The sequence below is a fragment of the Coloeus monedula genome, assembly GCF_965178545.1.
Source record: "Coloeus monedula genome assembly, chromosome: 1".
Taxonomy (NCBI): domain Eukaryota; kingdom Metazoa; phylum Chordata; class Aves; order Passeriformes; family Corvidae; genus Coloeus; species Coloeus monedula.
This window is the reverse complement of record NC_138781.1, coordinates 4206036-4220169: the sequence shown is the minus strand read 5'-3', so window position 1 is coordinate 4220169 and position 14134 is coordinate 4206036. Positions and strand designations below refer to the sequence as shown.

At 48.2% G+C, this 14134-nt stretch overlaps 1 protein-coding gene across 3 annotated transcripts in view; it reads left to right on the top strand.

The window, feature by feature from the left end:
• The window catches only part of PLCD1 (phospholipase C delta 1), a 50654-nt gene extending 38264 nt beyond the window's left edge, over positions 1-12390 (top strand). For all 3 annotated transcript variants that reach the window (XM_082298208.1, XM_082298206.1, XM_082298207.1), the window contains exons 9-15: positions 4486-4647; positions 5941-6097; positions 6376-6492; positions 7857-8035; positions 8543-8675; positions 10912-11061; positions 11404-12390. In XM_082298208.1, the coding sequence (XP_082154334.1) occupies positions 4486-4647; positions 5941-6097; positions 6376-6492; positions 7857-8035; positions 8543-8675; positions 10912-11061; positions 11404-11522 (1017 nt within the window). In that variant the 3' untranslated portion in view covers positions 11523-12390. The remainder of the gene's footprint in view (positions 1-4485; positions 4648-5940; positions 6098-6375; positions 6493-7856; positions 8036-8542; positions 8676-10911; positions 11062-11403) is intronic.
• The last annotated feature ends 1744 nt before the right edge of the window (positions 12391-14134 follow it).

Here is a 14134-nt window from a genome sequence, read left to right as displayed (position 1 = left end):
TTTTCAGCTGATGGCAATGATATGATGAAAGGAAGGAGAAACACCAAGCAAAGCAATGTGTGATTTGTGAGTGTGAGGGGCTGACCCCAACTTCCCAAAGATGTTTTTTCCATGGCTGTGCTCATCGAACCTCCTGCTCTGATTGCCCAAACAGACACATGGCCCCAGCTGAACACAGTGCCCAGATCTACCCTAGGGAATGGGTTTGGGCTGATCTGCTCCATTGGAAGGATTGATCGATTTAGTTTAAACAGAGAAAAATTTCCAGTGTTTCAACACCTATCCTTTTCCTTCTGGTACCTTTCCTCTGCCTTCCTGCTAATGTGAAGTGGGACAGTGCAAAGGGCTGAAATGATGACTTTTTTGGGTGTAAAATACATTGAAACTGAAACATGAGGGAAAAACAAACCAGGAACCTCTTGGCTTTTCCACTCCCTTGTGACGTTGACATGAAGAAACCCGGGACAACAAGGTATTTTTAATATCAGGAAAAGGGTGGGATCTGCCACTGAGCAAAAAGCTGAAGGCTGTAAACACAAGCAGTTGAAGGATTGCTGCCGGTTGTGTCAGCAGGGCAACGTCAGTAATTAAAGGAAGATTGACACAGTTTGGATTTGTGCTAACGATTTATACCACAGCCTGGGGCAGACATCTGATTTATTAGGCTCCATTCAGGAACACTATTGGGCTACACAGATTATCTAAATATCTCCCCCAAGATGCTGTCTTTAGGTCCCAATAGTGAATTAAAGGCTGTAGGATGAAAGGCCAGAAGCCACATGAAAGCTCCAGGCAGCATGAGGGTTGTAGGACAGAGCTGATCCAGTCTCTGCTGCTGGTGGGTTGTTGCCCTTCTGCCCCATCCCTGATCAGCACAGGGGTCTGCCAGGGCCCCTTCTTGAGTGAAGTTCTTGAGCTGAGTTTCCTTCAATCCTCCAAAACCTTCTTCAGTAATGTGTTTCTTTCCCTTTCCTGGTGCCACTCATTGCTGGTGCAACACCTCAGTCTGCAGCTGAAGGACGTGCACAGATGTGATATCAATTAGTGGATCTGATCTGCGCATCTCCTCGTGAATCTGAACGTGTTATTCCTCACAGCTTCTCAGAAGCCTGGAGAGATGGATATCCTCATCCTGAGAGTGGGATGTCAGGTGGCAGTGCTCAGACCCTGTGTATCCGTGTTCCTGAGCACTTCACTTAGGGCTCCTTTGGAGAAAGTCAGAGGAGCTGGAGGTGTGGTCCACCTCCTCCTCAGTGTTTGTGCAAACAGAGGAAGAATCACACCCTGGGAGTGTTTGGTTCTCTCTGTTGACTCTAAAGGAGGTGTTGAAGCCACAGAAAGTTTGTTGAGGTGGATCACTTTACAAATCTTCCATTCCCACTGAGATGAAAACTGGAATTCAGACCTTGCTGTGGCTCTTGGGTTGCTCTTAGGGGCAGGAAGCTTTCAGGTAGGATAAACCTACCTGTTTACCTACCTGTGTATGCAGCTCTTCTAAAATCCTCTGCTCATTATAGCTCTGCTGCTTCTGATCAAAACAGTGCTTTCCTTTAAGATGGTTTCCATGTCCCAATGTGTCAGAACCATTTCACCTGCAGAGCTGAGCTTGTTCAGTGTGCAGTGGAAAAGGTGGGAGAGCAGGGGAGCTCCATTTCTGGGGACTAAGGAATGCTATTTATAGGGCATGTGAAGAAGGGCAAGAGTTGCCTCTGTTCCAGCAGCTGTTCCACTGTGTATTCTCAGGGCAGTCCAGTGTCCTTGTAGCCTTTCCTGAGGTTGTAGTCCACCTTGGGCATGCCACAGACAGTTGGAATGGCTTTATGGTCTACTTGGAGAATATTTATTGAGTATTTCAGCTTTTGCTTCCTCCTAAGACAAGGGATCTGCTCAACAGAGCTGAACTGATGAGGTGAGTGTCTTTTGCCTCAGGCTAGAAATACTTAATATCACATGAAAGGGAACCAAGTGAGATGGAGCAAGGGCACATGTGTGTTTGTGTCTGTCTATATCAGCTTATTTAAAACCTCAATAAAGAAGATAAACTCTCAGATTTAGAACTTTGCTTCCTCTGCAGAGGGGATTCACTGCAATGCTACTATAGGATAGCACCTTTTGCAGGAAATGGGGATGAAAATGCCTCGCTTTGGGGTGAGTCTCACTCCTTGTTGTGGACGAATTATCAAATGGATCTCCTCTGAGTTAGGTGGCACGTGGGCTGCTCTCCCTTGTACACACAGGAGCAGTGTCCCTGTGTCCATGGGGTGCTTCTGCCCCATATCCAAGGTTTCCCAGAGGAACCACAGGCTAGACAGGATAACAGCAGCACTGAGGACCTGCTGCTGGCACCCCTGGAGTGGTCTGTGGTGAGGAGACACAGTGGAGGCTGTGTTGCTGTGCCTTCCCTCGTGATGTTCTTCAGCCATGTAGGATTGGTCTGTGCCAGAAATTGTACCTCCCACTTGCTGTGCAGGCTGAATGGGAGAAGCTTAAAAAGCTTAATTACCTGCTGGCAATTAAGAATGAAGGGGACTGCCCCAAATACCTTATCCTTAGTTCTCCACTGCTGACTTGTGGCAATAACATTTCTTTTGGGGCATTAGAAAGCAAAGGCAGATAATATATTAAATACCAGGATCGTATTTGCAGCCTGCAAGGGACAAGAGGGGCTGCTCTCAGCCTTTCCTCACTGTCTCCAGTGCAATCCTTCCAGGCTTGTCCTTCCCAAGTGTTGAGAAGAGCCTAAAAGCTCACACAGAACTGGATTTTGTGGTGGAAGAACAGTGTAGAGCTGGGTGTTGATGCAGGAGGGTGGGAAGGGACATGAGAGCAGCAGACTGAAATGAGGCTCTGAAAATCTCCCAGCCATGAATGTGAAGAAACAGAGCAGAGCTGTGCCTGGAGGAGGGCTGAGGGCTGGGAGGATGGTCTGGGGATGGGGAGGAGGGTACTGCTATGCTCTGACTGCTCCTTTGAGTGTAGGTTTTGAGTGACAGGGAAAGTGCCCCAGTGTAAACAGCTTATTTGCGGTAGCTGAATAAAAATGCTCTTGGCTGCTGCCTCAGGTGCCAGTGTCAGATTTCTGCTCAAACCCAGCTTCACCCACAGCTTTGCCAGGTGGTGAGGAGTGGGGCTGGTCTCCGTAAAGACGTGATGCAATTTGCTTGAACGCACAAAGGGGGAATCATGTTCTTTGAAAATGCCTGTGTTGTTTTATAAAAGAGTCTTGGTTTTCCACAGTCCTGTCATTTGAATGTGGTGGGGTTTTGTTGCTTTTGCTGTTGCAGAAAAGGCAAATATAGAGTGTTGCTAAGGAAAGGGGAACATGCTACACAGGCTGAGGGGTTGTACTGGCTAATTCCAAGATGGAATTTTTCTGGAATATCTTGTGCCTTCCAAAGCCAGGAGTACCAGACACATCCAGGTGGCAGCAAATCTCCTGTTCCTGGAAGCTGCCAGGTCTAGTGGTGCTCCTGATTTTAAGGCATAACCCACACACCTGGAGATTGCCCCCAGCCACCTTTCTCAATACTTCTCCCTGTCCCAAGCATTGCTCCTGCCTTGTTTGGGCTCTAAGTCATCCCTCTCCAGGCTCCAGCCTTCCTCCCACAGCCAGGCTTGCACAAAGGATACATCAGTGATGAGGGTTTTTATGTGAACCTTGAAAGAGGCTGGAGAGAATTGATTCAGCACAAGGAATGTGCTCCCTGGACTCCCTCTGCTCCCAGCTGTGATACCCTGATGCGTGCTGCTGGTTGTGGTCAATGTTGTACCACTGGAGCAGTGGCAGGAGAAGCTGTTCCCAGAAGAGGATGTAGCTTTGAAAGGGTCTGGGAACTCCTCCTGAGGCTGTCAGCACCCTGGGGCTTCACCTGCAAAATCCCTCATATATTAAAATTCCATGTCTGCTGTGCACAAAGCACCTGTCCAGAACTTATTGGACCTCTCTCCCCATGAAAATGTTTGTGGAGCAGAGGCTGCACTGCCTCAGCCCCTGCTTGGATCTCACACAGTTTCCTGAGTTGTGCATGGGTTTATAACCACACACTGCAGAGCAAGGGGTGGATTAAACAATAGGCCACACAGAGAGGCAGAAATGGTGCCACAAATTTCTTCCAGCAGCCCTGACCTCCAGGCTCAGCCTTGTTTGCTGAGCAACATTTCAGTCTTGAAAAAAAAAAGGTGTATTTTAATTGTCTTTAACAGCACAGCTGTTTAAGTTGTCTGGTTGAGGGGGTGGTCAGCTCTATAGCAGAGGGGAATCACTGGGCTCTCTGGGGTTTTCACACTCATGATTGTGGTCTCAGAGGCTGGGCAGAGACAGGGCAGGGCCTCAGTGTAAAAACAGACTTATTTGTACCTGTATCTATGGATAAGAATGAGTCACTGATGCAACTGTAAAAGGCCTGGTTGCAATGAGGGATCTTTTCAGGGTGGGCCAGAGTCTTTTCTAACCACCAGATATTTTGTCCACTTTTCCTTGTGCAGCAATTGAAAGGGAAGATCCTGGTGAAAGGCAAGAAGCTGAGCAGGCAGGAGGATCCCATAAATGGGAACAACAACCTGGAGGCTGAGGATGTCTCTGATGAAGATGAAGCAGCTGAGATTGAAGATGAATCTGTGAAGACCAAGGTAGAGCAGAAGGGGAAGGTAAGTGAAAGAAGTAACCACTGGGAAATCTTTTTAGGTGGGTTTTGTACCACACCTAAAGAAACAAAAAAAGAAAATCAGTTGAAATACAATTTTTCATGTGTTCCCAGCCAAGACAGGTCTCAGTGTGGTTTCAGCTACTCAGCTGGGGATGTAGAAGGGTGAATTGCTGAAATTGCTGGGGCTGAGGATCCTGGTGCTTGCTCAGCTTAATGATCTGTCCCAAGCACAAACAGAGATCTTACAGAGCCAGTCAAGCACAAAGGTTTAAAATGAGACTGCAGTGGGGACAGACCATGTAGCATTTATAGAAGCAGTGGAAGGGCACTTGTTCAATCTCTGTCTTATTTCCAGAAATCTCTTTGTCATGGGACAGTCATGACTTTGGCTTTTCCAGTCTCATTTTGGGATACACCTGCACTGGCTGTTTGTTTCTGACCTGGAGGAGGGAGGGAGGGAAGATCCGTGGGGAAGAGGTGGTCAGTTACTAAAGCAATTTGTATGATGATTTCTGGGAGGAAGAGGCTGGCCTTTACACATGCCCCATCATGTGAGGAAATGGATTTTTCCAGAGGTCAGGTCCTTGTGAAGCCCATATCCCTCACAGAGTGGGTTCATAGGTGACACAGACACATTCAGCCCCACCGATGGCAAAACTGATTGGTGTTGCCTCTGGACCTGGTCTAATCTGTGTTTCTCTGTGATGATTTGCTCGCTCTTTGAGGGTCTTACTTATCTCTCTGATCTCTAGTCAATAACATGTACATTATTTTGACATCTGTCATTTTATTTTCTTGCCCCTGGTGGGAGCTGGGGACTCTCACTTGCACCGGTGAATGTGGCTGTGGAGTTGGGGTCATCAAAGCATTGTGAGAACTCCCTAGTTCAAAGGGGAAAAGCCCAAGCTCTGGGAAGGCTAAAACATCCTTCTGTTCCCTTTATTTCCAAGTTTGCATGCCTGGGACCAGGACAGTATGGAAGAGTCATTGCTAAGGCTGTGTTGTAAGGTTTAGCACCTGGAGACAGACATGGGTGCTGAAATACAAGTGACCCTGCAGAGAGCAGTGGGAAGGGCGTCCTACCAACAGAGGGGGAATTCTTTTCCACCCTTTCCTGCAAAGGGTGACACAGAGGGCACACCAGCAGCCACTGAGTGTTGAGAGTGTGCATCCTTTCCATGTGAAAAGGTGGAGAAGAGAAGCCCCAACAAGGGTCCTATAGAGAAAACACAATTACCATTTCTGAGCACGACAGCAAAAACTCCCCACAAACCTCTTGCTCTCCTGTTTCTAGAGCGACACCTTGAAGCTGGCCAAGGAGCTGTCAGACACAGTTGTCTACTGCAAGAGTGTCCATTTTGAAGGCTTTGATGACCCAAACCATCCTCGGGCTTTCTACGAGATGTCATCGTTCTCGGAGAGCAAAGCTCTGAAACTGGCCCAGGAGTCTGGTGCGTGTGTTCTGCCCTCCTCTGTCCCTGTTCCCCAAAAACAGACAGCTGCTGGTGGAAAAGGCATCCCAAAGACATGGGTTATGATCTCTTTGGTCATGCATGTTACTGAGAAACAGTGGGAAGAACTTAATATCCTCAGGGCTGTTACCAAGAAGGGCATTTTTGCAGGTGGTTCCCATTCAGGCAGAGGGGAACACACAGCAGCAGCAAGAAGAGATAGAAGTAGCCCCATCACTGAAAGGGCCATTTTCTTCTGTTTTTTTCTCTCTCTCTAGCAACCAGTTTTATTCATCACAACATCAGGCACCTGAGCCGTATCTACCCTGCAGGCTGGAGGACGGATTCTTCCAACTACAGCCCTGTGGACTTGTGGAACGTCGGCTGCCAGATCGGTGGGTGTCTCTGGGAGGCTGGAGGGGCCCACCTGTCTGGGTCACCCATGACCTGGCTGCAGAGGGGCTTCAGCTGAGGCAGAATCTCAAGCCCTTTGCAGCTGGAGGCTCAGCAGTCACTGGGAGAAACCAGCTTTCCAAACAATGCCCGGTGACTTTCCATAGACCATCTTCTGGCTCATCACAAATCCACTAGGAGAGGCTTTTCTGCACATTAATGTGCAAATCCCTGCAATTTCACTGTCAGCAGAGTTACTGCCATTTAACAAATGGGGAGGGAGCATGAACTCCGTGGGTCCTGCAGGTAGCACCCCTTGCCCTGCCTGGCCTCTGGACAGTCCTTGGGAGGCACCATCAGTTCCCTTGGGGTACAGTAAGGGCAGACCTGCATGCCTTATCTAACCAGAATTCAGTATTTGGACACCCAAAATAAGATTTTTCAGAAGCCCTGAGTACTTGCAGCTCCCAGTAAAACCAGTGTACTGCAGTTATCAAAGTCTTGCTGCAGGTGGAAAAGTAGGGGAGTGCCTTAAAATGCTTTCAACCTTCAAATATGACAGGGTGTGAAGGACCCAGGACCAGGATAAATTTTTGTGTCTTAAGAAATGTCTTAGATTTTGCTAAAGATGTTAAAATCATCCTTGAGGAAATCAAGGGAGCACTGAGGAGCTGCTGGGGCCCACATGCACTCCCTGTGTGGTGTCAGTGAGGCTGTTCACAGAGAGTGTTCCAGGTTTTACATCAATGCCTTTAAAAAAGGTATTGACAAATTGGGAAGAATACAAGGAATGTGCCTGGTGTTAGGACACCAGTGAGGCTTGATCTATTTTGGGCAGCAGACAATAAAGAGGTGTTTTGATCACAGCTTCTGTGTTGCCACCTGAGGAGTTCAGACAGTGAGGAGCTCTCTAGTCCAAACAGAGGCATCGATGCCCCTCGGGATGGCAAATGAAAACAAGCAGATCTGGGCTGGAAAGGAGGTTTTATAATGAGGCTAAATAACCAGAGAAGTTATCTGAGAGGGATTTGCTGGCTTCACTGCAGGAGAGAACTCCTTCAGTGGAGAAATGAAGAGATTTATCTGAAAGATGCAGTTGCTCTAGGTGGCATAAATTCCATGTAGGACAATTTTTGATCCTGGGGAAGGCAGGATGGCTGTAATGGCTCCTCCTGTCGCTGTCATCTCTGAATGCAAGAAATCCTCAGGGCTAGCAGGCTGTGAGGGTCAGAGTTTACCACTGCTCTTTGAAGCGTGAAAAAGCCAATGTTTATGTCCATGAAGTGCAGTTTCATGGAACAGAATTAGCATGAAAAGAGTCCTATTGATTTATCTGAGTGACTGAAGTTATTTATTTATGTTGCAGTTGCCCTAAATTTCCAGACAGCAGGCACAGAAATGGATGTATACCAGGGTCGGTTCCAGGACAATGGGTTTTCTGGGTATGTCTTAAAGCCGGAATTCCTCCGGGATGAGCAAACCAAATTCAATCCAAAATCCATCACAGAAGGAACATGGGGGACAAAGAAGAGGCTCCTGCTTAAAGTAAGAATAGAAATCAGAAAACATCTCAGTAATATCCACTTTGGGGCGGGGGCATGTTCTACCTTCTCCTTCTTCTGATCCTTTTTTGCAATGTTGTCCTAACCCTGCTGATTTCCCACATCTGGGGGCTCTCATGGACTTGGATTCTCCAGGGATCTACTCACATGTTTAATGTTGGGCAATAGGTTAATGACAATATTCGCTGTCGTTCCAGAACCGTGCAGGCAGACATGCAATCAGCAGTCACCTCTGGTGTTCCCAAGTGCCAGCTGATCACTGTGGGGACAGTCAGAAAAGTTGTCTGTCCCAGACAACTGGGCTGGAGCTGGGTTCCTTAGGTGCTTTAGCTCATGACAGCTTCCTGTGAAGGATGTCACAGCACTGGCTCTGAAATGACAGCACCAGCCTCTCGCAGCAGATCCTGCACTCCTGGGGAAGGAGAGGGAATTTTCCAGGGAGCCCCCTCTCCTAGTGATGTCCTGACCTCTTCCTGTGTTTCCTCCACAGATAATCTCTGGTCAGCAGCTGCCAAAGGTGAACAAGAGCAAAAACTCCATTGTGGATCCCAAGGTAACGATAGAGATCCACGGTGTCCAGCAGGACAACAACAAGAAGCAGACCAAAGTCATCGAAAACAATGGTGAGGGGGTTTCCTCCAAGCTGTGCTCCCATGAGCAGGAACCCTTTTCTGTTCCTTGGCAAGACTGCTGCCCTGTGGCCAGACCTGCCTGGGGCACCCAAGCCTGCCCCCACTAAGCAGATACACGAGGTGTTACTCTTCTTCTGTTGTTTGGAGACAGAAATTCCCTGTAAAACAACATCAGCCACGTGAGTTCTTTGGGGCTGGCTGCCAGATTTGCAGAGGTAGAGCTTTGGAAGTGCTCTTTACCCCAAAGCAGTTGGATTTGACCTGGGGTGCAGAGGTTCTCACCAGGATCTTCCCAGAGGAAGCTTCTCGTGGGGCTGATTGTATCCTGAAAATGTCACAAACTCACAAAGGACTGATGTTGCAGGGAACTTCAGAGCTCTCTGTTCCAGCCTCTGTCTAAAGTAGGGCCATACAAAGTTTACTCAAACTGCTCAGGGTGTTGCCCAGATGAAATCTGAATATCTCAAAAGTTGGAGGACCATTTCTTATCAGTCAGACATGGCTGTGACTTCCCTCTGTGCGGTGAGGGTTTGAATATTATGGCCTTCTGCACAAACACACACACTCTGCTTTTCTGTGTGGAGTGAGAGCCAAGCACTGGAAAGCTGGTGCATATTTTCCTGCCTGCTAACAATGTTTCCCTTTTCCTCTTTCCTGTTTGAATAAACCTGGCCTGGCTCCTAAACCTCACGGCCATTTCCGTCACCTGCAATAATTTTTGTAGCCTGTCAAGTGAAAGTTGTGTAGGGAACGTTTCAGACTTGCCAGGCCTGTTGCTCAGGGCTGCTGAGCACTCCCAGCCCCACGGCCAGCCCTTGGCTGGCAGGGGCAATACTGGAGTGAGGCTGGAATGATAAGTGCTGCCTTGTGGAGAGCAAATCAAACAATGAAAACACCCCTGATGGAAAGGGGCAGCTGCAGAGAGGGGTTTGCCTGTCATGGGCTGAGGTTTCAGCTGTGTGACCATGCTTCAGCTGCTCACATGGTTTGGTGTTTTACAGCTGGACTCAATGGACTCGGGGGTCTTTTCCAAGCTAAATGATGCTGTGATTCTCTGTTGGTGGGACTGAACCAGGGGCTGTGGCACACACAGATCAGGTCACAAACAGCAGAGCTGTGGAGCTCGATGGGCTGTGGGAACCTGCTGGCTCTGCAGCTCTGAGCATCTCACTGTGGCACTGAGATGAGCTGAGAATCCCCCCCTGATGCCACTACAGTGAAACCTGATGTGCCAGGACCAATGACTCAACCTCAACTTCCATTTCTGCTCCCATGGAATCAGCAACACTTTTTTTCCCAAGGATGAAGGGTGTCAGTGTGTTCACTAAGCAGTACAGTCGATTTAATCCTATAGAAGTCCAAATACAGTGTCCCAGCACACCACAGGTATTTTGCACTGGCACAAGTCCACAGGCCCATCTCAGCACCTTCAGGGCCAGATGAAAGATCCCTGTCTCCTGCTGAATCACTCACAAACCCTGCATGACCAGCAGGCTCCAGGTGACATTTTGCTGTCCTTGGTCTCTGCTTTGCACAGGCAGCAGGGCTTCCACCAGGATGTCCTCTCCTGTTTGCTTCTGGGGACTGGTTTATTGACACTGCACCTGCCATGACCTGGAGAGAGCGCCCTGAGCTTGCTCTACATTTCTTGTGTGTTGGTCTCAGTTTTGTTTGCTTTGTGATTCTGGACCATATGACCCTTATCCAAACTTGATGATGCTTTTTGTAATCAGACACTCCTCATTAGCTTTTCTTGCAGACAGGGAAATTGGGGCACAAGGTGGTGGTCAGATGGGTGTGTCTCAGGCTTTTGGAGAGGCTTAAGGCCCCAGAAGGCTGTCTCAACACAAAAGCACAGCTTTGCTCTCTTCCCTCCCCTGGTTTAGGGCTGTAAAAGTTTGCATCTGGTCCAACAGCAACCAAAGACATCCATGTACCAGCCAGCAAAAGCCTGTGGAGCAGAGCTGAGTCCCTCCCCTCTCCGGCTCCTCACTCCTTTCTAGGACCAAGTTCTGCAGTGAACAGCCCAAGCTGAAGGATTTGTTAGTTCCAGGTAGCAAAACACAATATCAAAGCTGGGAATAAGGCTCTTGGCACCTCCTGAGAGCCTTGGTCTGGGTCAAATTAGGTTGACAGTCAGGAAAAGTCTCCATCCATTTGCAAACACCTCGAACCACCATTCTTACTGCCAACATCTCTGACCTCTGTTCTTGTCTGTGTTCCCTAGGCTTTAACCCAAACTGGAATGAAGAGTTTACATTTGACATTGAGGTCCCTGCACTTGCCCTGGTCCGGTTTGTGGTGGAAGACTTTGACATGTCGACCAAGAATGACTTCATCGGGCAGTACACCCTTCCCTTCACCAGTCTGAAGCAAGGTAAGTCTCTGCTCCCTGCACCTCACAGCCAGAACCTTTGGGAAGCTCCAGCGTCCTGGAGGAGTGGTCTAGATCAATCACAGCTTGGGTCAGAATGGATTTTTTGGGCAGCTGTTAACACTGTCTCTGGGGAAGGATCCCCCTTGTCACCAGAGGCCTTGGGAATGTTGTTACCCACACTCAGAGCTGTGCCCCTGGGACCTGCCTGTTCAGGATCTTGTGGGAAACTGGGAACAAAATGCTCTGAGACTGGGAGATGTTTGTGCAGGGTCCTGGCAAACGTTAGCAAATACTTCTCCAACTGGACTAAAGGCCATTTTCCATCTGTGTCTCTGCTTCCAGGTTATCGCCACATCCATCTCCTGACCAAGAATGGAGACCCGTACTCCTCCTCCACCCTCTTTGTGTACATCAATATCCAGGACTCTGAGTGGCAGCCTGGCTCCTCTAGGCCACAGTGAGCCTCCTTACAGACCTGGAAGGAATTCAGTGTGTGAACTCTGCCAGGGTCAGTCCCCAGCACCTTCCCTGGAGCAGCACTCGGTGCTCCGTAGGACCCCTGATGTGAAACAGCCATCAACCTTCTCCCTGCTGCGTGCTGGAAACATCCTAATGCTGCTGTTGAAATTAATCCTTTTGTCCCTATTCGACCAATCCAGCTGTGGTTTTAGTTCACTTTATTTAGATTTTTTTTAATGTTGCTTTTAGCGAGAGGATAGGGACTCCTTTTTAGTGAAGTACAGCTCTTGGGTTGGGCTCGGTCAGGCATCTGGGCAAAGCACCCAACATCTGTGCAAGGAAAAGTCTCCCTCAGCACTGCAATCGGTGGCCAGGTGCCAGGTGACTTCTTGCAACTGCAGGTGTCAGCCATCCCTCAGCATATGAAGCCCTAAACAGGGCCATGATTCCCCTTCTTTCTGTTACAGATTAAAAAAGAAAGCTGCACTACAAAGGCCCGTGTTATGTAACCCGAGTTTCCTTTTGTGTTGTAATAAAAAATACATGAGCACTACTCTGCTTGTGTGCCTGGCTCTTGGCCAGGCCACTTTGCATTCAAAGCCTGCCTCTCATCCTGTGAAGGAGAAAGAAGCTGCTGAACAGCAGATTTCCCTCTGACCCAAAGTGAAACCCACTCAAAGCGACCTCAGAGGATGTGCTTTGCCAGAGACAGTGGAAACACGCTCAACTGACAGCAGGGCTTTTTTTTTTTTTTTTCCTTTTTTTTAAATACAGTAAAACTTTGTGTTTTTACAGAAAAATGTCATTTTTTAACAGAGAGGAAGTAGATGTTGTAAGTGCTAGCAGGTCCCAGTTGCACTGTAGAGGTAACCCAGCACAAGAGTGTTTTGAAAACAACACAGTATTTATGGTGACGAGTGATGTGTCTTCAAGTAGAACTACAGAGTTAAGGGAATGTTATTGAAATAAAATAATATATATTTTGAAGTGCCAATTGTGTTACTAACAGTATGTTAGACTATTAAAAGTTTAAAAAAAGTTCTGGAAGAGTTCAATTACTTGTTGTCATTTGCCTCTTTGTCCTACTTGAATGCAACATATGTGAATTTGGAGATTGACCTGCTCAATTTCTTAAGTTGTCAGACTTTCTGGGGGTTTTAATCCTTGGTGGTGAAGATGAGGGACTGATACCAAAGATATTATTGTCCTTTTAAACATATTCCAGTCAGCTTATTTTTTGAATCCACAATATCCTGGATTTAGTGATCATAGGCCTACTGCAAAGCTGAGTTTCTTTTAGTCCTCCCTGGAGTTCGTTGTGCTGCAGTAAATGTTGCTGGACACATTGATTTTGATTTTCCTCTTCACTACAATACTGTGTGATGTTGTAAACCATTGCCAGATTAAATGTGAATTAAACCCACACCTCAAAGGCTGATACTGCATTAACAACCAGCAGGTGGAAGAGCTCAGGAGTGGCCAGTGAGGCAGAGCACCGGGCCCTGCAGTGACGTGGGCTAGCCCAGCTCCCCTCTGGGATGGGGCACGTTGTTCGAGACACATTGGAAGGCCAAGGATGGAACATCCTTGAATCCCACCCAGGGACAGCCTGCATTTGGTCCCTGCCCCCAGTGTGCTCTCAGCATTTTGTTTTAGGGAGCCATGGGATGAAGAGCGTAGGTGAAGGTGGTCAGATTGTCTCAGCACCAGCTCTTGTGGGGCAAGTTAGAAAGAAAGTCTTCCCTGTGAGGGCAGACAGGCACTGGGAGAGGTTTCCCAGAGGAGTTGTGGATGCCCCATCACTCAAAATGTTCAAGGCCACTTTGGCTGGGGCTCTGAGCAGCCTGGGATAGAGGAAGGTGTCCCTGCCCGTGGAACCTGTGAACACATTATTTGCATTTTTGGGGTGGCAGGATTAGATTTCAGTTGGATTATTGAGCTAAAGCCCTCACCTGCCTGCTGTGGCCAGCACTAGAGAAGCAGGGAACCAGGATGCTGGCCAGGGTCAGGGTGGGCTTAGATTGATTGCACAGAGAGGCTGGGTTTTCCTCTGCCTGTTGTGCAATTAAATGAAGGTAGTAGGCAAGATCCATGGGAAGAGAAAACATCCCTCATCAGGTAGGAACAGTTGGGGGAAAGCTACTATAGCCAGGTGGGAGAGATGAGATGGAGATGGGATAGGGAGAGCACGATAACAATGCTGCAAGGTCTTCTCTCTCCCCTAAGGAAGGGATGTGATCCCTGTTGTTATTAAGTGAGCTCATCTCTGAGCAGATTAAGAAGTGCTGGAGCCCCACAGGAGGGAAGAGCTCTGGGGAAAAGAGCAGCAGAAACAGAACATTGCCACTAACATCACAGCAAAAGGCATGGAAGGGAGGAGGTGAGAGAGGACCTTTGCTTTAGAGATCAGAGGCAGGGAATAAAAGCAACTCTCCTATGAGGAGAGCAGCAGCACTTTCCATCAGGCCCAATTATCAGGAGGCTCCGTGGTCTATGAAATCCCAGGCTGGTTTCTGAGTGCTGGCAGGAGCACTCCACTTGTGTTGGTGAGCCTGGTGGCCACAGGAATGAAAACAATTTGTAGCAAACTGGCCTAATCTCTCTAATCTGACTA